The sequence below is a fragment of the Anomaloglossus baeobatrachus genome, chromosome 5, assembly GCF_048569485.1.
Source record: "Anomaloglossus baeobatrachus isolate aAnoBae1 chromosome 5, aAnoBae1.hap1, whole genome shotgun sequence".
Lineage (NCBI taxonomy): Eukaryota > Metazoa > Chordata > Amphibia > Anura > Aromobatidae > Anomaloglossus > Anomaloglossus baeobatrachus.
This window is the reverse complement of record NC_134357.1, coordinates 19,036,718-19,061,046: the sequence shown is the minus strand read 5'-3', so window position 1 is coordinate 19,061,046 and position 24,329 is coordinate 19,036,718. Positions and strand designations below refer to the sequence as shown.

General features: G+C 48.3%; 1 protein-coding gene across 1 annotated transcript in view; it reads right to left on the bottom strand.

Moving 5' to 3' along the window:
• Positions 1–24,329, bottom strand: part of LOC142312566 (uncharacterized) — a 74,588-nt gene that overhangs the window by 12,768 nt on the left and 37,491 nt on the right. Inside the window, exons 8-13 of the mRNA XM_075351558.1 lie at positions 23,752–23,791; positions 10,404–10,538; positions 1,530–1,709; positions 1,324–1,447; positions 1,049–1,116; positions 231–351 (exon numbers count right to left, since the gene is read on the bottom strand). Coding sequence (XP_075207673.1) covers positions 231–351; positions 1,049–1,116; positions 1,324–1,447; positions 1,530–1,709; positions 10,404–10,538; positions 23,752–23,791 — 668 coding nt within the window. The remainder of the gene's footprint in view (positions 1–230; positions 352–1,048; positions 1,117–1,323; positions 1,448–1,529; positions 1,710–10,403; positions 10,539–23,751; positions 23,792–24,329) is intronic.

Below are 24,329 nucleotides of genomic sequence, written 5' to 3'. Positions count from 1 at the left end.
TTTACACAAATTTGTGAACAACTAAAGGTCTTTTGTACATAGAAAAAGTCTGAGATCTCTGAGTTCAGCTCAAAAAATGGGAGAAAAATAAAAGTGTTGTGTAAATATTTTTTGTGAATCTGGTGAAAGTGAGATTTGGTGAGAGATCCACTTTACCAAATTCAACATAAAACTGCTGCATCCAGTGGAGAAGAGGAATATGTGATCTGCATTTAGTGGCCACTACTCACCGGAGCCGTCATCTGTCAGAGTCTCCTTCTTACACTGCTCGTCACCCCTCACATATTTCTCCTCTTCTTCCATTATGTCTGTAGTAGGACAATGGTTCAGAATGTCATCCTGATTCACAAGCTGTGGAAGAAATATGCTAAAAAGTGACCGGATACCTAGAGACTTCACATGGAATCAATAGATGACCAGAAAAGATCATTAAAAGGTTTATTCCCCCCAAACAAGCAAGTTATCCCATATACATTGTAGTTTTGTGGGGATCCGACTGCTGGGACACCAAATCCAGAGATCCTGTGAATGCAGCTCTGCAGCCCATCCTGAAAGGAGTGAAGGTGCGCATGCTCGGCTTCTCCATTCACTGTCTATGGGACAGATGTAAACAGCCGAGCGATGCTCTTCCAAGTCCCACTGACAATGAATGAAGCGGAGGTTGAGCATGCGCACCTTCGCTCTTTTCAGGAAAGGGCTGCAAAGCTACATTCTTCGGATCACAAAGCTCCAATCTCAGGATCAATGGAGAGACCAGTGGTCAAACCCCGAGTGATCAAGTCATTCCTTATTCCATGGACAGGGAATAACGTGTTTTGGTAACATCCCTTTAATTAGCAGGATGAACGACGCTCACGTTACAGCAAATAGCGGCACATCTGCCATATAAATCCAACCAGTCAGCTCCTTTTCCACAGCCAGAGACGTGTGAGACGATCCAGGTAACCTGTAACGTCTGTGGTCAGCTGCCTTCTCCGCCATGTATAAATCACAATGCTGGATGGCAGCCTCCTACACATCAGATCCCTACAACCTCCTCCCCACCGACCTGATGATCCTGTGACCAGTCCTGAGCTCCGGGATGTCTCTCTGGTGTCGTCCTCTTACTGGTTCTTACTGTAGGAGAGACGTAAGTAAAATATATTATTTATATTTATATATATATATATATATATATATATATATATATATATATATATATATATATGTAATCTTACTTAATTTTATCTTTCTGAAAGTTTTTTCTTCAGTTGGTCACCGTTTACAGATTTCCCTAAAGTGACCAATCCCTTTAACAGATGTGTGTATTTAATCCTGTCTAACCTAGTGATGTGCGGGGCTGGTGCTGCTCCATCATGACATCTTTGTACCGATCCTTGTGTCCTTCTAGATACTCCCACTCCTCCATGGAGAAATAGACGGTGACGTCCTGACACCTTATAGGAACCTGACACATACAATGATACCGTCATCCCCCGATCCCTTCATAGCGTTACTGTATAATGTCCCAGCATTCCCAGCAGTGTCACCTCTCCAGTCAGCAGCTCAATCATCTTGTAGGAGAGTTCTAGGATCTTCTGGTCATTGATGTCCTCATGTATCCGGGTGTGCGGTGGAGGCCCTGGGATTGGGCTCAGGGTTCCCCCCCATCCCTCAGGCACAGGGGCCTGACAGCGATCACCAGAGGTCTTCTTCACCACTGTGTAATCCTGTGTATGGATACACAGTAATAAATATCACTACAGACATTTCTATATTTCCTTCAGTTACAATGCTCTTTAAACGTTTCTGAACCCTTCAGAATTTTCCATATTTCTGCATAAATTTAACCCAGAATTACATCACATTTTCATAGAAGTCGTGTAAATAATCAATCAAATAAAATGAAGGAGTAAAAAATAGATATTTACTTACTGGTTATTGGCTTTTCCAGACCCACGACAGCACCAAGGAGAGAGATAATCCACCCCAAGGGCAAGAAACCCCCTTTTTTCCCCGATCCCCTGTGGTTAAGCAGAGTAACACACCACCTCAAAGGAACAGAAAAAATATAAAGAGGAAGGGAAAATAAAGGATGTGGTCATGGGTCTGGAAATCCCAATTACCAGTAAGTAATTATCTATTTCCCCTTCCTCACGAAAGCACCAAGGAGGAAAATCCTCTAGGGAGGGAGCACAACGTTCAAAACATTTCTCCCATAGTAAATGCCATTAGAACACCAATCCAACCTGAGGAGCCTAAAAAATGGAAGATGAAGACCATGTGGCTGCCGTACAAATTTGTTTAAGAGAGGCTTCTCGTCTCTCCACCAAAGATGTGGATACAGCCCTAGTGAGGTGTGCTTTCAAGCTTTTTGGTGGTGGTGGGAGGGGTCACTATAGGTCTCCCGAAGGATTGCAAACAACTGAAGTGTATAGGGAGGCTCTGCCTTTTAAAGCTGTAGGTTTCATGTCTTTGGGGCAGATCCTGAATCTCCTTGGTGATGTCGAGAGGAAGGGAAAATATTAGATTTTGTTTTTTAAATGAGGAAAACAAGTCAATATCACATGTATAAGATGCAACAATACGTAAACCTTTAGGATTAACAGATAATTTGACAGTGAAATAAGAATCTGGTGTTATCAATCAACAGAGTGACATTTAGGTGTTCTATTTAAAGAGCAAGGATCTATCAAAGTGTACAACATGTTTATGGAAATGGATGTATTGTCTATGTCTATTTCCATTTTTTCTGTATTTACGCCAGCATTCGTATGACTTCATTACTGTACCTGTATTTTCTGGCTCGTGTCTTCACTGATGTGCGCGAGCTCGCGCCACCGGCCCTGCTCTCCCCGGCAGTCTCTGGTCGGCGTCCGCGCATGTCCGGGGGCTATGGAGACGCGTCCCTGCTCCCGCGCATGTGCCGAGGCCGTGACGGCTTGCGGGAGTTTCTGGGTCTGAGCGGCGCTGCGTGCGCCTGCGCCGCTTGATCAGTTATGAGATTCAGCTGCCTCAGGGCTATTTAAACTGGCCCTGTTGTGCTTGTTACTACTCCCTGATGAAGCAAGATACCACTGTATTGTGAAACGTACGTTGGAATCTTATACATGGGGTAACCCTCCCTGTCACCCTCGGACCTATCTGCACGTCATATAGCACTTTGTTTTTTCTATTATGAATTTAACCCAATTGTGGTGTTGCATTGCTCATAAACACGTGTTTTTTATCTATTATCTGTATATGCATGTATATGACCAGTTTTCAGGTGGAATTTTGATCTTTTCCCTTACTGAAGTGTTTTGATCGGTCCTTTTTGCCTATCTTTTCCATCTGGTCTCCACTCTGTGCCATATACGTGTTTTTTGGTCCATACAGACCTTTTCCTCATATATTTATGATCTCTATGAATAAAAATAATATTTTTGAAGCAATTCTACTCTTTCTCCTTTGTGGTTTAAATATATCCTCTGAGTAGCTCTGAAGCTGGGTGTTGATCTCCTATATGATCCACCCCGCTTCTTTTGTCTTTCTATGTATTAGGAACATCCATGTCTAATCATTCTGTGGTTTCCACAGTTTTTGTTCCAAGTATTATGGATTTTAGAGCCCGTGATGATGTCTGGCTCTCACAACGTAACACGGCACTTGAGGCGGCTGGCAATGACGGCGACGAGGCTTGTGGTGATATCGATGCCAAAGAGGCAATTTCCCGTTATAGGGAACTTTTGCGACGCAGAACCAAAACCTGGTGGAACAGGGCATTTCATTTCTTGACAAGTACTTACTGAAAAATTTAATCCCAAGGGGACTTCGTATACAAGTCTTCCCCTCTTTTCCTGTCGAGATTGAGTCCTTTAGAGTTAAGTGGGAGGAGCTGTTGAGTGCATGCTCTAGAGGCTACCTACAGCTTCTTAGTGAACTTAACAGTTCATCTATTGGAGAAATGGAAAAAGAAATGGAAGAACTTCTCCAACTAATTAACACTAGAACTACTGGACTCGTGACACATATAGAAATACATAGTGCAAAGTAGTCAAAATGACTACCTCAGTAGTTCTAGTGTTAAATCTAAACTATCTATTGAGGCTCTAGCCAAGTTTAACAATGATCTTGATCTTGGTAAAATGGAGAAGGAGTTGCAAGCTTTCAAGGTAAAAAAATTTCAAAAGGGATTTACGTGACCAACAAATGAATCAAGTATATAGATGGCAACAGCCTTCTTATAGGTCACGATCAAAATATCGATCTAAATCTGGATCACGTTCCCGATCCACTTCCATTGTGTCTGGTCTCTCCTCTGACGAAAATTGCACTTCCAGGGCGAGCTAGTAATAATAAAATAGACCTTACATCATCTGGCATGACTACAAGACTGAAAGCCACCAAATAGGCTCCACCGAAAATAACTGAAAAAAAAGATAGCAGAGCCTTGCAGGTAATCAATCTGTCTACACATACACTGTCGGAGGCTCAGGTTGAGGTTCTCTCTATGGGACTCTCTTTTTCGCCGACTAACTCTTTTGATTTCTTTACAGCCATGAAAGACTTATTTTTATTTTCTCGTAAGTTGGTGCTGAAGAAACTTCATACTAGAGAAGCACCATGATTTGGATTGGATAGTCGTGCAGAGAGGGAGGCCCTAGCAATCTTGGAGGAGCTCCAATCTGAACAAGCCTCTGACAGTGCATGTAGGTTTCCATCTTCAGTGATGCCCAAATCCAAAAGATTTCCCCCCTTGTCACTATGTCCCTCTGTTGATAATTTTACTAGACTAGTGGTCGACGATTTTACTAAACTATCGTCAAGACGACACAATGATAATCTTAGTCATCGACATAGGACTGCCCTAAAACAACTCGAAGGGTGGAAGGCTGTCCTTTTTAAACCGATAGACAAGGGGGAAATGTGGTGATATGGCCCATTGACAGATATGAAAAGGAAGCGTTTCGCCAGTTGAGGGATAAGGATACATATGGTAAATTGGATTATAATCCCATCAACTCCTTCTCCAGAGATCTTTTGGTGATTCTGGAGCGGGCACTTGACAGCGGCCTCATCACAAAGAAGGTGTTGGAGGGACTCCTTGTTAAATACCTTAAGGTGCCCACTCTTTATCTGTTCCCCAAGATTCACAAAGATGCCATCAATCCGCCGGGCCGTCCGATTGTGTCTGGACTGGAGGGAATGTGTGACCCAGTATGTAAGTTTATTGACTTCTACTTGAAACCTCTGGTGGAAACACTTTCCTCCTATCTAAAAGACACCACGGACGTGCTCAATAGGATTGATGGCATCTATATGGAATCAGACATGTTGATTGTAACGGCGGATATAGAGTCGGTTATACACCTGAATCCGCCATGAAGATGGACTCGCAGCTGTCCGCTTCTTCCTCGGGGCCTCCGGTCGGGACGGCGAGATGTGTGACTTAATACTCCAGCTGCTCCGCTTTATCATTACCCATAATTTTTTTACGTTTAAGAACTCGTTTTACCTGCAGCGGCGCAGCACTGCAATGGGTGCGGCCTGCGCGCCATCGTACACTAATCTCTTCCTGGGATACTGGGAGAGATTCATTTTTGGCGACGATGGCGACCAGGCCGTATCCCATGTGCAGTGCTGGCTCAGGTAAATTGATGATTTGTTAATTTTTTGGAGGGGTACGGCGGAGCAGCTCGACTTATTTATGGACCGACTTGGCGTGAACTCTTTTAACATCAAACTATCTTACAAATACGATACCAAACGTATCGATTTCTTGGATGTATTGATTGAGGTTGACGATAACAATTTGATTCAAACGGATGTCTTTCGCAAGACTACATCTGTCAACTCTCTCATTCACGCCTCGTCGGCCCATAATGTATCTACCATTCGCGCTGTCCCCACCGGACAGTTCCTGAGGATGAGGAGGATATGTTCCTCGGATGTTAAATTTGAGGAACAAGCGGCGGATCTCATGTCTCGATTCCGGGAGAGGGGATATAGCAACCGCAGCATCAAGAGGGGGTACCTTAGGGCCAAAAACACTCCTAGATCCCAGCTCCTCCTCGCCAGACGAGATCGCTCCTCAGATGGGCCTAGTATTAGATTTATTACAACTTACAATAGTGAATGGCATAACATCCGAGCCATCCTTAATCATCATTGGTCCATCTTGAGGACTGATCCTACACTGAAGGACTCGATCTCTGACCATCCACTTATGACCGCTAGAAGGTCATCAAATCTAAGGGATAAGCTTGTCCGAAGACATTACGTTCCTCCTACATCAGGCTTTCTTGGCTCTGTGTCTCCTTGCGTAGGAGGTTTTCCATGCGGCCACTGTTTGGCCTGCCGCAATGTTTCACGTAGCTTTGTTTTTTCTTCTGCTGATGGGAAACGTGAATTCCAAATTAGAGACTACATTTCATGTGGAACCTCAAATGTGGTGTACTACGAGGTTTGCGGTTGTTCACTAATCTATATCGGTTTGACATCTCGCGAACTCCGCATCCGTGTTAGAGAACACGTTCGTGACATTGCTGCGGCCCAAACAGTGGACGACATTGCCTCCCTAAAACATTGCCGCATCATTTTTAAATGCATCATGGATGCGACGCCAAATCTTTGACAGTACGGGGTATTGAGGTCATCTATGGTGGCATTAGAAGTGGCAATGTTAAGAAGAAGCTGGCCCAACGTGAGACCAGATGGATGGTGACTCTTGGCACAGTTGCCCCATCTGGTCTCAATAAGGCCTTTCCTTTGATGTCACCCTGTTCCCCCTTGTATTGGGGGTTTCTTTTAAAAAAATCTTTTTAATGTAATTATATATTTGACTGGTTTTAATATGTCATTTTTCCTATCCCCATCCTTATTTTCTGTGCACAGTTATGATTTCAGCTTCTATTCTCATCTCTGGTCTAAATTTGAACACCACCGTTTACATCTCTACTGTGAAAGAACACAAGCAAAATGGAACTAATAATGGATAGCTTAAATAGACATTACTTATACTGTTTTTACGTACATATGGATATATTGTCTATGTCTATTTCCATTTTTTCTGTATTTACGCCAGCATTCGTATGACTTCATTACTGTACCTGTATTTTCTGGCTTGTGTTTTCACTGATGTGCACGAGCTCGCACCACCGGCCCTGCTCTCTCCCCGGCCGTCTCTGGTCGGCGTCCGCGCATGTCCGGGAGCTATGGAGACGCGTCCCTGCTCCCGCGCATGCGCCGATGCCGTGACGGCTTGCGGGAGTTTCCGGGTCTGAGCGGCGCTGTGTGCGCCTGCGCCGCTTGATCAGTTATGAGATTCAGCTGTCTCAGGGCTATTTAAACTAGCCCTGTTGTGCTTGTTACTACTACCTGATGAAGCAAGATACCACTGTATTGTGAAACGTACGTTGGAGTCTTACACATGGGGTAACCCTCCCTGTCACCCTCGGACCTATCTGCACGTCATATAGCACTTTGTTTTTTTCTATTACGAATTTACCCAATTGTGACTGGTCAGTGTCTATTGTAAGTTATGTGTAACTATGTATCCATTGGTCATATAGATCATTCTTGTGATGTAATATTTTGACCATTTGTTCTGTGCTTGGTACATTGTTACATTGTTATACATGTACTAATACTTTTTGCTGGCCCCTCTCTCCCTTTGTTCTGCCTCAAAGGTGCTGTGGAGGAAAAAAGCGCAAATAGGGTCTTATCTGGTAGACAAGGGGTTATAGGGATAGAGACAGGAACTCACCTGTTTTTGTTGTGATAGGCACAACTCCTTTAAGGCATCAAGCAACAATACATATAGTGGTCAGCTGCAGCCCCGATGGAACAGATATGATTCACAGAGTGGGTGAAGAAAAATGGGGGGAAAAACAGCATGGGGGCTGTTTCTTTCTCATCCTGCTTTGTTCTGATGAAGAAGGCAGGCATACCTTCGAAACGCGTTGACTTGTGTAAATAAAGGAAAGGATTTCACCGCACCACCTGGTTTTGTGGTTTCTAGCGCAGCAAAAAAAAACGTTTTTCTTCACCCACTCTGTGAATCGCCTTTGTTCTGCCTGACACATGATCATATACTTATGTTTCATTGCTCATAAACACGTGTTTTTTATCTATTATCTGTATATGCATGTATATGACCAGTTTTCAGGTGGAATTTTGATATTTTCCCTTACTGAAGTGTTTTGATCGGTCCTTTTTGCCTATCTTTTCCATCTGGTCTCCACTCTGTGCCATATGTTTTTTGGTCCATACAGACCTTTTCCTCATATATTTATGATCTCTATGAATAAAAATAATATTTTTGAAGCAATTCTACTCTCTCCCCTTTGTGGTTTAAATGTTTGTGGAAATGTATCAAAAAAGATTTCCGAGGACCTCAGAAGAAATGTTTATTCTCTTCAGGCTTGAAAAGGTCATAAAACTATTGCTTAAAAGCTTGAACTACCACCAATGCACAGTCAGACAATTGTGCAGAAAAATGGTGGAGATTCAAGACCCACAAAAAGCAAGGTGTATAATAATCCATGAGGTCTCAAAGGAACCCAAGGTAACTTCAAAGCAACCAAAGGCCTCTGACACATTAGATAATGGTAAAGTTCATGCATTTACCATCAGATAACATTGAAAAACAAATGGTGTGCATAGCAAGATTGTAAGGAGAAAGCCACCACTCTGCAAAAAAAAAAACATTGCTGCCAGTCTGCAGTTTGCTAAAGATTACCTGAACAAGCCAAAGGATACTGAAATAATGTTTTCTGGATGGCTCAGACTAAAATAGAGATTTGTGGTTTATATGAGAAACATGTTGTGAGGCAAATCCCGGGATATGAAGATGAATTATGACTCCAGTCATAATCCCTCATCACTCCCTGGCAGTGCCCCCTCCCTTCTTGTTCTCAGTGTTCCACTTACACCTCCATGGCCATGTCCTGTGATATGGAAATTAGGTGGCTTGGGGACAATGGACACAGGATGACTCCCTGCCGTGACCCTGTAGTGGGGGCTGCTAGCTAGTTAGCAAGGCTATGGAAATAGCCAGACAGAACGACTCCAGTAAAAAATGGTTCATATCTCGCAAGCCATATTTCCGATAAATATGGCAACCATAAAAATGGTGTCTCCGCATGCGGACGATGCCGGCACACCCTTTTTATGGGAGCAGGACATTGGGAAATGCCCCAGGCGTGATATCAGCCAATGGGGAACTGGCAGACAGGTCATGAGTCCCCTCGTTCTGTAGCTAAATTCATAACTGTCACAATGAGAGCATTGGCGTCCGCCTACGACGCTCCCAGGCAAAGTTATGGCCCATATTCCATGTTGTGGATTGTCCATAACTCAAGCCAGGGGTGGAGCAGTGCTCCCTCTGAGGTCACTAAGGTAGGAGGGGACCTGGATTTGTCCAGGTTGATAACCCTACTTCGGCCATTTTCCAGTGTTCTTTTCGCTGGGGGCACGTGTAGGAAACATCTGTGGGAAGGATCCTAGAAACCTGGGTACAGCGCCCCCCTGTGGCCAGACGCAACAAGGTAACTGCTGGAACTGTGTATGCCTGTTTGTAACCCATGCTTTGATTGTAACTGTACTCTGACATATGTATATTCTGTAGATTCCCTATTGTATATATTGCAGTTTCTAGTGTGCTTTAGGCTGATTAAATTATATAATTAATCTTGGGCTGTTCTGTTATCTCGATCTTGAATCCCACGTCTGTGTGTTCGGCTAATAGTTACCGTAAATCGGTTGGTGGCAGCGAATTGTGCCAAGGATTATTGTGGGGAGGCCAGTGAGATTCGGGGAGATTTTATATATTCCGCCCGCGGAGGTCGGGGGAATATATACCTTACTCTCACCGGGGACCCTTCAATAATCGGCATAAGTAGTATAGCGGCCTCCTTGCTTATGGTCGGGCAATTCCATAATTGGCCTGACTATAAGAGGGGCGCTAGAGAGCGCGTCACGTGCTCTGTCTGTCGGTCGGGAGGTATAAAGGAGGGGTGACCCCCACTTGTTACCCCCCGATTGTGACGTACTGGTAGCCAGCGCGGGGGATTTCTGAGTGACCCCCCCGGTGGTTTGTGACACATGTCTAGAGAAAAAAAATGCTGCATTAGAGGATAAAACCCTCCTCCCATCTGTGACACACGGTGGCGGTAGTATCATGGCTTTATCACTCACAGACATCTGATATTAGATCATTCTCATCTAAAAAATGATGAAGTGTAATTTTTTTTGACTCATTTGTTTGATTTGGGGTTTTATTTACTTTTAGGACTCATGTGAAAGTGTACTATAGTTTTAAGTCACATTTATGTAGAGATATGGCAAATTCTGAAGGGTTCACAAACTTTCAGGCACCACTGAATGTCCATCTCTTATTCCCATAGATAATAATGTAATGTGACGTCACTAGAACCTCTCACCTCTCCAGTAATCCGGAAGAGGATCTCCAGGGTGAGGTTTATTAACCTCTCCACCATCTTGTCTCTGTCCTTATTCATCCTCGATGGGTCAATCAGGAAAATTATGCTATCAAGAAGATCTTCACTGAGAGGATCCTAGCTTGTTGGAATCTGAAAGGAAAGAAGATGAGACGGAGTAAAATCATCCAAAATCCCATGGAAAAAAAGACAATTACTAAGCATAAGAAGGTAAAACATGTTATTCACATCCTGGGAAGGAGTCCTCACGTGAACTCCGACCACACGTGGCAGATGACGGCTATATCTAACGGTCAACATTTGTTTCTAACAGCTTCCATTTAAATGGTGCCCGTGCGCATCGGCTCCTATCGGAGATTACAGAGTAACACATAATTCAACGGATTCCAAGAGGATTGAGGATACTTTTCGCAAGCTTAAAATCTAAGAGGAAACAGTGGGAACACAAAAAGTAAAAAAAAAGTGCTGGTCATCAAATAACGGTGAATGAACTGGTCATCATCCAGTATCTGTACCCATACAGATACAAAGTGCTATCAAGTACATATGTGGGAGAAGATTATATGACGGACCAGATTCAGAAGAAAATTTAGGAAGGGATAGCAGGCAATAGTTAGATTATTGAGATGAGGTGATTGGTACCAGTCTAAAAAAATGCATTTTTATTGCACATTTAAAATTGTAAATACTGGGAATAATTTATTGAATTATCCGGGGTAGCGCATTCCAGAGAACTGGTGCAGCCCGAGAGAAGTCCTGCAGACTGGAAGAGGGAGGTTCTGGGAGGATATTAGTCTAAGGTCATTTTAGGGCACGCTTAAAACCGTGGGTATTGGGAATTAAGCAAATTGTCCTGGGTAGTGCGTTTGAGAGACTTTACACAGCTCACGAGAAGTCTTGGAGAAGGGAGTGGGAGGTTCTGATAAAAGAGGATTTCACTATTAGGTAATTAGCGACACGGAGTGCATGGATCGGGTGAAAGACAGATTAGGGAGGAGATGTATGGTAGTGGAGAATTGTGGAGAGCTTTGTGGGAAAGATTGATAAATTTATATTCTACTCTGTAGAGCAGGGGTGGGGAACCTCCGGCCCGCGGGCCGCATGCGGCCCGCCATGACCTTTTATGTGGCCCCCGGGCAGATTCCCGGGGGAGGCAGTGCTGGTGCTGTCAGCGCAGTTTGCTGCCGCCGGCCCTTTAAATCCACACATTGCTGTTTGTACTGCAATGTGTTCTCCCGTCGGCCAGTGCCAATTGTGGGCGGGTCCACATCAGCCTCAGCTTCCAGCCTTGTGTGTCCGCCCCCTGCCCTCCGGAGATCAGTGCCTGTCTTCTTCTGATGCAGTGTGTCCGGCTCCTGCACTCCGGTGATGTGAGTGCAATGCTGCTGTGAGCCCAGTGCTGACCCTCTGCTGCTATGTGCCCTGCCCAATGCTTTGTGCCTCCCCACACCAGTTCTGTAAACCTTCTCCCCCAGAGTTGCATGAAACTCAGTGCAGTGTGCCCCCCAATGTCCTGTGTGCACCCCTCCCCCAGTCCTGTGTGCAGCCCATCACCCAGTAGTCCTGTTTGCACCCCCCCAATCCTGTGTGCACCCCTCCCCCAGTCCTGTGTGCAGCCCCCCAATGTCCTGTATGCACCCCCACACAATCCTATGTGCAGCCCATCACCCAGTCCTGTGTGCACCCCCCAGTCCTGTGTGCACCCCCCCCAGTCCTGTGTGCACCCCCCCAGTCCTGTGTGCACCCCCCCAGTCCTGTGTGCACCCCTCCCCCAGTCCTGTGTGCAGCCCTTCACCCAGTAGTCCTGTTTGCACCCCCCCAATCCTGTGTGCACCCCTCCCCCAGTCCTGTAAGCAGCCCCCCAATGTCCTGTATGCACCCCCACACAATCCTATGTGCAGCCCATCACCCAGTCCTGTGTGCACCCCCCAGTCCTGTGTGCACCCCCCCAGTCCTGTGTGCACCCCCCCAGTCCTGTGTGCAGCCCCCCAGTCCTGTGTGCAGCCCCCCCCAGTCCTGTGTGCAGCCCCCCCCGTCCTGTGTGCAGCCCCCCCAGTCCTGTGTGCAGCCCCCCCCAGCCCTGTGTGCAGCCTCCCCCAGTCCTGTGTGCAGCCCCCCCCAGTCCTGTGTGCATCCCCCCCCAGTCCTGTGTGCATCCCCCCCCCAGTCCTGTGTGCATCCCCCCCAGTCCTGTGTGCATCCCCCCCAGTCCTGTGTGCAGCCCCCCTCCAGTCCTGTGTGCAGCCCCCCCCTCCAGTCCTGTGTGCAGCCCCCCCCTCCAGTCCTGTGTGCAGCCCCCCCCTCCAGTCCTGTGTGCAGCCCCCCCCCTCCAGTCCTGTGTGCAGCCCCCCCCTCCAGTCCTGTGTGCAGCCCCCCCCTCCAGTCCTGTGTGCAGCCCTCCCCTCCAGTCCTGTGTGCAGCCCCCCCAGTCCTGTGTGCAGCCCCCCCAGTCCTGTGTGCAGCCCCCCCAGTCCTGTCTGTGCCTCCCCCTCAGTGATGTCTGTGCCTCCCCCCCAGTGATGTCTGTGCCTCCCCCCAGTGATGTCTGTTCCCCCAGCCCCTCCAGTGGTGTCTGTGCCCCCAGCCCCGCGTGTGGTGTCTGTGCCCCCAGCCCCATGCCCCCAGTTAATTAATTGCTTCACCCAATATAGCAGGGTCATTTAAACATTAATAATTTTGTGCGGCCCCCGAACATTGGTAGAAATTTCCAAATGGCCCCCGACAGAAAAAAGGTTCCCCACCCCTGCTGTAGAGGATGGGCAACCAGTGCAATGAGTGGCACAAGATGGAGGCATCGGTGTAGCGATTGGAGAGAAAAATGATCACGGCTGCTGCATTCAAGATGTATTGGAGAGGGGAGAGTTTAGTAAGAAGGAGATTGATTTGTAGACAGTTGTAATAGTCCAGATGAGAACGAATAAAAGCAGAGGCGTATCTAGAGGGGGGCTGGAGGGGCATGTGCCCAGGGCGCAGCAGTCAGAGGGGTGTCGACGGGCCGACTGATTCAGGGGTCTGCAGTGTCTGCCTGGCAGCTGCATTTTGCAACCCCTGTAGTAGGAGCTGGCTATTCGCTGAGCTGGTTGTCAAGCTGCCAGCCATACACAGAAAAAGTGCGGCACGCTGGCTCTCTAATATCAATGGTACTTTTGTCTTGCAGATGCGAGTAGAATTGAAGTCCTGGCTGCCGGCACTTCCAGCTCAGGGTGACATCTGCAGCGTGATCACATCAGCTATTCACAGTGCTGATGTCATGGATATAATATGGGGAGAGAGGGTGAGGGGGAGGAATGTATATACTGACATAATAGGGTGAGACTGTGTGAGGGGGGAGGAATGTATACACGGACACAATATGGGGCGAGGAGGGAGGAATGTATATATGGACACAGTATAGGGGCAGGAGGGAAGAATGTATATACGGACACAATAGGGAAAAGGTGAGTGGGGAGGAATGTATATAAAGACACAATAGGGTGAGAGAGGGTGGGGTGGAATCTATATACGGACACAATATGGAGAGACTGTGAGAGGGGGAGGAATGTATATGTGGCACCCATGCGGTCTGGATGCCACAGCAGTGTTGCCCTCCCAAAAGGGTTAATGCTGAGCCTGGAGGTAGTTGGAGAAGTCCATTGGCCAGTAAGTACCATCACTCAACACAGTTTCTCCCCCGGGCCAGCAGAGGGAGCTCTAAACCTGAAGTTCCAGGGAGATTCCTTAAGCTCTGACCTGGGGGAGGAGTTAGTCTGTGAGGGGAATTCAGTGAGAGAGCTCGAGTAGTGTGGCGTGTGAGTTGGGAGCTGAGCCGGATCGCTCAGCCTAGAGAAACACGGTCCACAGCGAGGCAAAGAGGAGAAGGACATTGGGAAGTGGAGCGCAGCCAGCTCACCCCGAGGTCACCGCTTGAAAACCGAATACCGGAGTTCGGGGCTACTCGAGTACCGGTGGTCGCATCCGGAGGACAAAAGGACTTCAGGTCTCCTGTCCACCCCACACCCGGAGGCACAGCTGGAGAGCCAGGACCTGGAGCCGCGACTGGCAGAGCGGCATCTGACGGTCCACACAGCCTGCCATACGGGTGAGGTAAAAATTACCTTAGAACAGCAGAACTGGCCTCAGCATCGCTGAAGCAGCAGGGCCCTGCATAAACAGACAGAGCGTAGGGATCAGGCCTCATTTCTCCACTGGCCATTGTGAGTTCCCTGACTGCTTCCAGGCTACCAAATCGCCACCGCCATCTGTAACAGGCTCCCTGGATGTCACCGGTTGAAAACAAGTAAAGGAGACGGTAAAAGAAATCATTGTCTGTTCCCTTCCACTGCCCTGTCAGCCCTGCAATATACAACCAGGAGTACTACAAGTCCCATCTATCCCACTCCTGCTGCTGAAGTCCACCCAGTCCCTACCTTACTACACCACGATAGACTTTACTAACGGTCACCCCGGGGTACCGCAAGAAACACCTCAGCTGCCATAACACTGGCCCCGGGAGTCCCGTCCAGCAGCGGCGGCCCACATAACCGCAAAATCACAGGTGGCGTCACAAACTTTATTATTAATCTGTTTTTATTGAATTTTCAAGAAATAAACAAACATTTTTTGAGAAAGTAAGAAAGCAATAGTGGCTAATAAGAAAAACTAGTAAGAAAAATGCAGGTAGGGTCCCTCTCCGGGTCCAACGGTCATATATACTCCATTACATGTAATGACTAGGATGCTAATCAAGGTCTTATCATATACTCTACAGTAACATTGCTTACTATATGGCCAATTCCCAAATCCTTCTATTCCAGAGTCCCTTCACTTCCGGATGTGTTTCAGATGAATTGGCTTACATAAAACATACAACCGTAACAGTGCTGTTTTTCTGTTTTTCGGTCTGGGGAGGATCTTGGGCGTAGCCCCCTCGTTATCTATAAGTCTTACCTCTGACTGGGACCAAAAAGATGGACCTATAAGTAACATTTTTAGGGGTGTAGGGTATACTTTGCGCCCAAGGGGCCAAATAATGAAGTCCCAGAGGGGGTTGGCGTACAGAGGGTGTGGATGAAGCGAGCAGTGTGGGAATAGTGTGTGCTAGTGTGTGAGAGGAGAGGACAAAGAAAGAGATGGGAGGGATAAGAGAGGAATCAGAAGAGAAATCTAGGGAGGAGGAGAGGGGGAAGAGGAGGGGGGGGGGAGAGAGAAAAAAAAGGAAGGGGGGGGACTGAAGAGAGGGGAAAATTGAGGGGGGACAGGTCGAGGGCAGAGGGGGTGGAGTCAAAAGTGGAGGTGACGCCTCTGCGCCTTTGACCTCCCCTTTACTGAGTCAATAGCCTCGAGAATTCCTGGGTTTCTTTAAACATAATCCAAGGTTGCCAAGTACGGGTGTAGGTATCTGTAGTGTCATTGGTTATTGCCGAAAGTTCTTCCATTAGAGCTATGTGTGAGAATTCTTTAACCCAATCCCCTGCAGGTGGCGTCTCCGTCCTTTGCCAGTATCTGGAAATACTGATCTTGCTGCAATCAGGCAAAACCTGAGGAGGTCTCTTTTTGTGCCCCTATGGAGCCTGGCAACATTGAGAGAATCGCCACCTGGGGGGTAGGTCTGACCTGGGTTCCTGTAATCCTCATGTAAGCCCCGAACACCGCGTCCCAGAAAGGCCTAATTTTGTCACATTACCACCATATGTGGGTCATTGTCCCCTTTTCAGTTCCACATCGCCAGCACCTGTCTGGTGCCGTAGGGAATAGTTTATGAATTTTGGTTGGGCAAAGGTACCACCGAGCCAGAATCTTGTAATTCTTCTCCTAAGCAAACCCTGCCACCGACATTTTATGTGTAAAAAGGAAAACTTTTTGTTTATCCCCCTTTGATTCCCGTGATTCCCAGTTCTCTTTCCCAAGCCTGGACATAGTCCGGGCCCGGGTGGTTAGGTTGTCCATTAAGGTGCTTATAAATCACTGAGATCAGGTGGGGGGGGGGGGGCGTTGAATTCCTTAGAAACAAACTTTCAAAAGGTGTAGGTAGCACCGGATGGGAGCGCTGACCCTCCGACCTCCATCTCCCCAAAAAGGTCCGCAACTGTCCATACTGCAACCAAGATAGTTTCATGGGGGGATCCCTTGCCTCCAGCTGTTCCCTCGTGGGGATGTGAGCATCCTGTAATAAGTGAGACACTCGGAGATCAGAGTTTTGGTGCCACCGAAGGAACCTCTCCCTCCCCATCGCTGGAGGGAACTCCGGGTTGTTAAATATGGGAGTCATTGGGCTAAGGGGCTTAGTCAGTCCACGATTTGCTCTCATCCCGTCCCACAGCTTCAATGTTGACATTGGCGTCACAAACTTTATTATAATTCCCTCCATCATCTCCCCCATCTGCCATTTTAGTTGACTCCACCAGGGTCCCGCCACCACTGACTACCCCGGACTGGTCCGGCCCGACACCGAGTCACCTAAGGCCCTGGGGCGGGCGAGTCACTTTTGGCATCACGAACAGGATGATCGTGCTGTGTACTACCAGGTACTGTGTGCCTAAGAACTGTGTTTAATAGACTGTGTTTTACTGTTTGTGGAAACTGACGCCGCCATTAATATACCACAGAAATTAAACTGCGTCATACAGTGAGAAGTTGAAAAAGAGCGAGAAGAAAGCCCGCCATCAGAGCGACGGTTAGTTAACCCTGCGCTACCCGGAAGAGAAACGCGGAGCCTGGTAAGATCCACTAAGGGGGGAGGAAGATGTCCAGCCCAGGTAGAGATGAGGCTGCCACTACAGCTCCAGCGTCCGTATGCCGCTCACAATGCCATACCTCCCGGGAGCGGCCTGGTTACCGCAATACTCAGGGGAGTCGCATACCCTGAGCGACTTTAGAGAGAGGCTACAAAGGCTATTTGAAGTATACCCCCTGAGAAAAGTTCAAAGAGTGGGCATAATAATAGGACAGTTAACTGGCGCAGCCCAGCGTGAAGTAAAGTCCTGGCCTGACACTGATAAAGAGATTAACACGTATACTGGCCAGGTTAAAGGACACCTTTGACACCCACACCGCGGCATAAATTAAAATGAAATTCTTTGGCTTCAAACAAAAGGCACAAGACGGTATACGGGACTATGCCTTAAACTTGCAAAAGGCACTAAGAGCAGTTAAACAGGTGGACCCAGAGAGTGTACATGATGAATACAGGCTACTGACCGAGAAGTTTATAGAAGGGCTCCTGTCAGACGATCACAGGACACAGCTGTGTATTATGGTCCTGCAGAACCCTGCCCTGGACTTTGCAAAGTTTAAGGACCAAGCCATTTGGGTGCTGAGAGAATCTGCACCTAATGACACAGTATGCCTCCGGCATCCTCTCATCACATACCCGGAGGTGGTGCCCGCAACCCAAGCAACTGAGGGGCAGAGGCACAGACCCTAGATAATGACCCCTCTGCAGACCTCAGACATCAAGTCCAAGAACTGACCAAGAGTGTGGCTGCCCTCACAAAAACAGTGCAGTCTCTACAGGTGACCCCATTGCCTGTAAGCATCGAGTTGGCATCCAGTCCAGATGCCATCCCGTGGATGCAGCACAGGAAGATCCCACCAACCCGAGGAAAAAGACACAGACCATTATGATTCAACTGGATGACCGATTTGACACCGCTGTAACGAGGCAGGGCACTACGCAAGGCACGGTCCTTTAAACGGGCAGAACCTGGGGCCAGGAGCCAACCCCCAGGTGTAAGAAAATCCGGCTCGTCTTCCTGGCGCAACAAGTATGTAGGAGGACGACCGGTCTTTCCTATTGTGCTGGATGGGATCCCTATGACTGTCCTCCTGGAGACGTGGTCCCAGGTAACGACCATACCTTATATCCTGTACAAAAGATACTGGGCTGATTCAGACATTACCCGTGGCCCAGATGATGACTTGACCATTGTAGCCAGTAATCAGGGCCGGCGTCAGCATCCGGCACACCTGGGAAATGCCGGGGCCCTGGAGAACCAGGGGGGCCAACTCAGCCTTGTCAGTTCTGCTGCCCCAGGGCCGAGTTCTGGGGACCGCAGTCCTCGGCACGACAGGAATCTGCGGCTGCCTTCCCTTTAAGGCGCGCAGACCACAGCGTTCAATGCGTCCTCCTGGCTTGAACTTCATCTGTGGGTGGAGCTACCGCGCGCCGTCCTGCTCAGTCCCACAAATGAAGAAGGCGCAGTGCCAGCCAGCGACCCCCAGCACAGCACTTCTCTCTGGTGCTGTGTGGGCCCCCTCTGGGCCCTCTCCACCGTCACCTGAGCCTGAGGGGTATGTGCTACACCCCTCCCCACCACACTCGATCTGTATGTGCCCTCCCTGCCCCCAATTTATGGGCCCCGGTGAGCTGTATGGGCTCCCCCCCCCCCTTCCCCCGAGATGTATGTCCTCCCCCCGTCCGGAGCCGCGTGTGTGGGCCCCTGCAAGGCCGCGTGTGTGGGAGCCCCGTCTGTCTGTCTGTCTGCAGCAGAGCCCCGTCTGTCTGTCTGTCTGCAGCAGAGCCCCGTCTGTCTGTTTGTCTGCAGCAGAGCCCCGTCTGTCTGTCTGTCTGCAGCAGAGCCCCGTCTGTCTGTCTGTCTGCAGCAGAGCCCCGTCTGTCTGTCTGTCTGCAGCAGAGCCCCGTCTGTCTGTCTGCATGTATGATGTGTATCTATGTATGTCAGAGTATATGACTGTATAGATTTGTCTGTTTATATGTATTTTTGTGAGTTTGTCTTTAAATATGTATATGTATGTGTACGTATCTTTGTATGTGTGTGTCTGCGTGTGGATGGGGCCCACTGGGACTCTTCCGCCCGGGGCCCATAAAAACCTGGAGCCGGCCCTGCCAGTAATGCTGAGCCCTTGCCTCAAATTGGGTATAAAGTGGTAACCATTAAAGTGGGGCGGGTAGAATTGTCATCCCAGGGAATGATAATTGTGGACACTGATTGCAAGGAATCTAACCCAATGTTAATGATCGGTACAAATGTTACAGTAAATTGTCTTGCCGAGGTGATAATCTTGTTGCAACAGGTGGCTGAAACTGCCAGCTTCGGGCAGCAGCGTGCCCTACAGAGGGAGATCCGAGGCCTGATGAGGAGGCAGCAGGTAGAGCTGGCCGGAGGAGAAATTGGCAGTGTGAGGGTAAGTGACTCTTTCCCCATTGCAATACACCCAAAAAGTGAGATGTTGATATGGTGTCGGGCAGCAATAGGCCTCAAGGGTCAAGATTACCAGGCCCTGGTAGAACCTGTGTATTCAGACAGTAGGCCTGGAGTCCTGATAGCCAAGGGGGGTAGTAGACATCCGAAAGGGGAGAGTACCTGTCCGCATCTTGAATTGTGGGGAGGAGGAAGCCAAATTACCCCAGTACGCCACTGTAGCTAAGCTGTACACGGTCAGTAATAATGCCATCAGGACAGTGGAATCCTTGATCCCGTCTGACCAGGCGGAAGACAACGGCTCCAAGGAACAGCTGGAGGACTGGTGTCAGAAATTGCATGTGGGCACAGACTCCACCCCTTCACACCAAAAGCATGGGGTTTACCGGGTGGTACAACAATATGAGCGGGTCTTCAGCAAAACACCCTCTAGACTTCGGGCAGGTAAAAGGGGTTCAACATCAAATCCCCAATGGTGACCATCCTCCCATTAAAGAGAGATATCGCCCTGTACCCCCAGCTCAATATCAGCGTGCCAAAGAGATGTTACGGGAAATGAAGGAGGCTGGGGTGATCAGAGATAGTTGTAGCCCCTGGGCAGCTCCACTGGTGCTCGTAAAGAAAAAAAGATGGTACAATGAGAATGTGTGTTGATTACAGGCAGATTAACGGCATTACACATAAAGATGCTTATCCACTACCCAGAATAGAGGAGTCGCTAGCAGCCTTAAAATCAGCTAATTATTTCTCCACCTTGGATCTCACCAGTGGGTATTGGCAGGTTCCCGTGGCAGAGGCGGACAAGGAGAAGACCGCATTCACGACACCATTGGGCCTCTACGAGTTCAACTATATGCCTTTCGGGCTCTGCAACGCACCGACAACATTTCAAAGATTGATGGAGTGTTGCTTGGGACATTACAACTTTGAAACCGTGCTATTGTACCTGGATGACGTCATAGTCTACTCAAAGACCTATGAAGACCACCTCAAGCACCTGGCCTAAGTGTTTGAGTCTTTGTCCGGGTTTGACCTGAAGATAAAGCCATCAAAATGTCACCTCTTGACGCCAAAAGGTAAAGTATCTGGGTCATGTAGTCAGGGCAGAAGGTGTGGCACCTGATCCAGAGAAGGTCACAGTAATCAAGAACTGGCCAAGACCCACCACGATTAAGGAGGTGCGTCAGTTCCTTGGGCTGGTGGGCTACTACCGAAGGTTCATTAACAGTTTCACGAAAATAGCAGCACCCCTTTAAGATCTCCTGGTGGGTCAGTCGAAGAAGGCTAAGAAGCAGAGTCCTCCATTCGAATGGAACAGCCAAGTAGAAAACATCCTTTGTCCGGTTGAAGATGGCTCTCACAGGGGAGGAAGTCCAGGCCTACCCTTACTATGGCCAGCCGTTTGTACTGTACACAGATGCCAGCAACGTGGGATTGGGAGCAGTTCTGTCCCAGGTACAGGGAGGCAGAGAGAAGGTGATAGCTTACGCCAGTAGAAAGCTTCGTCCCACAGAAGGGAACCCAGAAAACTACAGTTCCTTTAAACTGGAGTTCCACGCCATCGTCTAGGCAGTGACCGAACGCTTCAAGCATTACTTGGCCTCAGCCAAGTTTACCATCTTCACGGACAACAATCCGTTGACCCACCTGGCAACAGCCAAGCTAGGTGCGCTGGAACAGCGATGGATGGCTCGGATGTCCAACTATGACTTTACCATCAAGTACAGAGCTGGCCGAAAGAATACCAATGCTGACGCGCTGTCCTGAATGCCTCATTTACTCGAGTTCGAAGAAGACCTGGATGAGCTGGAAGAGATAGAGTTAACAGCTTTCCACCAACAAGGTGTCTCCCAGTACGTGCATGCTGTAATAGAGAAGCGCTCGAGCCAACAAGGGGTCTCTTTCAACCCGTTGCCTCACTATGGATGGGAGGAAACGCAGAACAGTGACCCGGCCGTCCGATTAGTCAAAGAAAAGCTGGCACAAGCTGACCCCCATCTTAGTCCTGATGCTCCACAAGAAGCCCAACAGCTGTGGAAAGAGAGGGGTCGACTGTGTCTCTACAAAGGCAAGTTATGAAAAAGATATGTTAATTGGCGGACCAATGAACTTGTCTGGCAAATAGTGGTTCCACAGAGGGATGCACCTATGGTCCTAGAAGCATACCACGATGGAGCAGGACACTTCGGGTGGAAGAAGTTGGAGATCCTACTCCGTGACCGGTTCTACTGAATTGGCATGAGAAAGGCAATCGAGAAGTGGTGCCGAGAATGTGGCCCATGTAACCTGAGGCGGAAAGATTATACTAGCCAGAGGGCTCCCCTGCAACAAATCATCACAAAGCAGCCCCTTGAGTTAGTGTCCTTGGACAATGTGAAATTAACACCAAGCCGGTCAGGCTATGTCTATGCCCTCACCATTGTGGACCTTTACTCCAGTTTCCTGGTAGTGGTGCCTGTGAAAGATCAAACAGCCAAGACAGCAGCTAAGGCATTTCAAGCACACTTTTGTCGGCTCAACGGTTATCCTGAAAAAGTACTGACTGACCAGGGCCCTGCATTCGAGGCAGAAGTGTTCCAGGAATTCTGTAATCTGTACAGCTGTAAGAAAATAAGAATGACACCGTACCACCCTCAAACCAATGGACTGTGTGAGAAAATGAATCAGGTGGTTATCGACTTGCTCAAGACTCTGCCTCTAGTGGAAAGAAACCTGTGGCCAGAGAAGTTACCAGACCTGGTGGACTTGTACAATCATATCCCAGTAAACTCTACCAACTGCGCCCCGGCTTACCTGATGCGAGCAAGACCTGGCAAGTTACCTGTAGACTTCGACATGGGAACTTTGTCACCTGACACAGTCCAGCAGAAGGAAGATTGGGATGCAGAGCAGCAACAACAGTACCGCAAAGTTCAGGAATGTGTAGAATAGAGCCTGTCCCAAGCAAGAATGCAACAAGAAAAGAACTACAATCAAACAACCCCAGCAACTACCTTAGCACCTGGAGAACAGCTCCTCAAGAAAAAGCGTAGAATGCACAAATTAGATGACCAGTGGGAATCTGCACCCTACACAATTATTGTCAAATTTTGACAATCACAAACGGTGTCTCATAAATAAAGATGGAGGCAAAACACATCAAGCAGTTTCCAGAGATCGTCTGAAGATATGCCCTGAATGGTGTAAAACCAAAGAAGAAGATCAAGAAAATCCCCAACCTCAAGAAAAAGAAGAAACAATTCAAAAAGTACATGGAGAATTCCCCAGAACAAGGACTCAGATAAACCAGGCTATAGTGGTACCAGTATTGACTTTCCCACAAGTAATAGTACCAGAAACAGTAGAGGTTACAGATCCACCTGAAGACTTGTCGGCCCAAACATCAGATGCCACACCAGCAGTGGAACAGGAGAATCAATACCCTGCCAGTGGTGAATCTGTCATGCCCTTAGTGAATCTAAGAACGCGTAGGAGATTGCCAACCCTACCAGTTAGGCCTACCTGCAACATTGAGGTAGAACACACACCAGGTAGTGAGGAATTACAACCAGTACTACGCAGGTCCCAACGTAGTACCCAGTGATAGCATCCCCTTAGATACAGTAAAGTGGTATCTGTAAAAAAAAAAATGTATATAGTTAAACTATTTTCTTGCATAAAAATGTAAATATACTTGTTTATTTGAATGAATATAAGTTATTGAGAAAAGACTGTAGGGTATGGACAGTGAATATCCAGAACTTTATTTGTAAATAGTTAAGCACCGAGCAGGATGCTCGGTTGAAACCCCAGAAGAAAAACCCGTCCGGCAGGCAAAGAATTGGGGCATCGATGCTCTGACGCACGCCCAGAGCCTACGTTGAGGGTTTTCTTGGTGGTGTGTGAGCTGGGAGCTGAGCCGGATCGCTCAGCCCAGAGAAACACGGTCCACAATGAGGCAAAGAGGAGAAGGACATCGGGGAGTGGAGCGCAGTCAGCTCACCCAGAGGTCACCGCTTGAAAACCGAATACCGGAGTTTGGGGCCACTCGAGTACTCGTGGTCGAATCCAGAGGACAAAAAGGACTTCAGGTCTCTTGTCCACCCCACACCCGGAGGCACAGCTGGAGAGCCAGGACCTGGAGCCGCGAATGGCAGAGCGGCATCTGTGTCGGTCCACACAGCCTGCCATACGGGTGAGGTAAAAATTACCTCTAAGAACAGCAGAACGGGCCGCTGAAGCAGCAGGGCCCTGCATAAACAGACAGAGCATAGGGATCAGGCCTCATTACTCACCTGGCCATTGTGAGTTCCCTGATTGCTTCCAGGCTACCAGATCGCCACCGCCATCTGTAACAGGCTCCCTGGATGTCACCGGTTGAAAACAAGTAAAGGAGACGGTAAAAGAAATCATTGTCTGTGTCTGTTCCCTTCCACCGCCCTGTCAGCCCTGCAATATACAACCAGGAGTACTACAAGTCCCATCTATCCCACTCCTGCTGCTGAAGTCCACCCAGTCCCTACCTTACTACAACCACGATAGACTTTACTAACGGTCGCCCCGGGGTACCGCAAGAAACACCTCAGCTGCCATAACACCGGCCCCGGGAGTCCCGTCCAGCAGCGGCGGCCTACATAGCCGCAAAACCACAGGTGGCGTCACGAACTTTATTATAATTCCCTCCATCATCTCCCCCATCTGCCATTTTAGTTGACTCCACCAGGGTCACGGAGTCGGGCCACGCCACCGCTGACTAGCCCGAACTAGTCCGGCCTGACACCGAGTCACC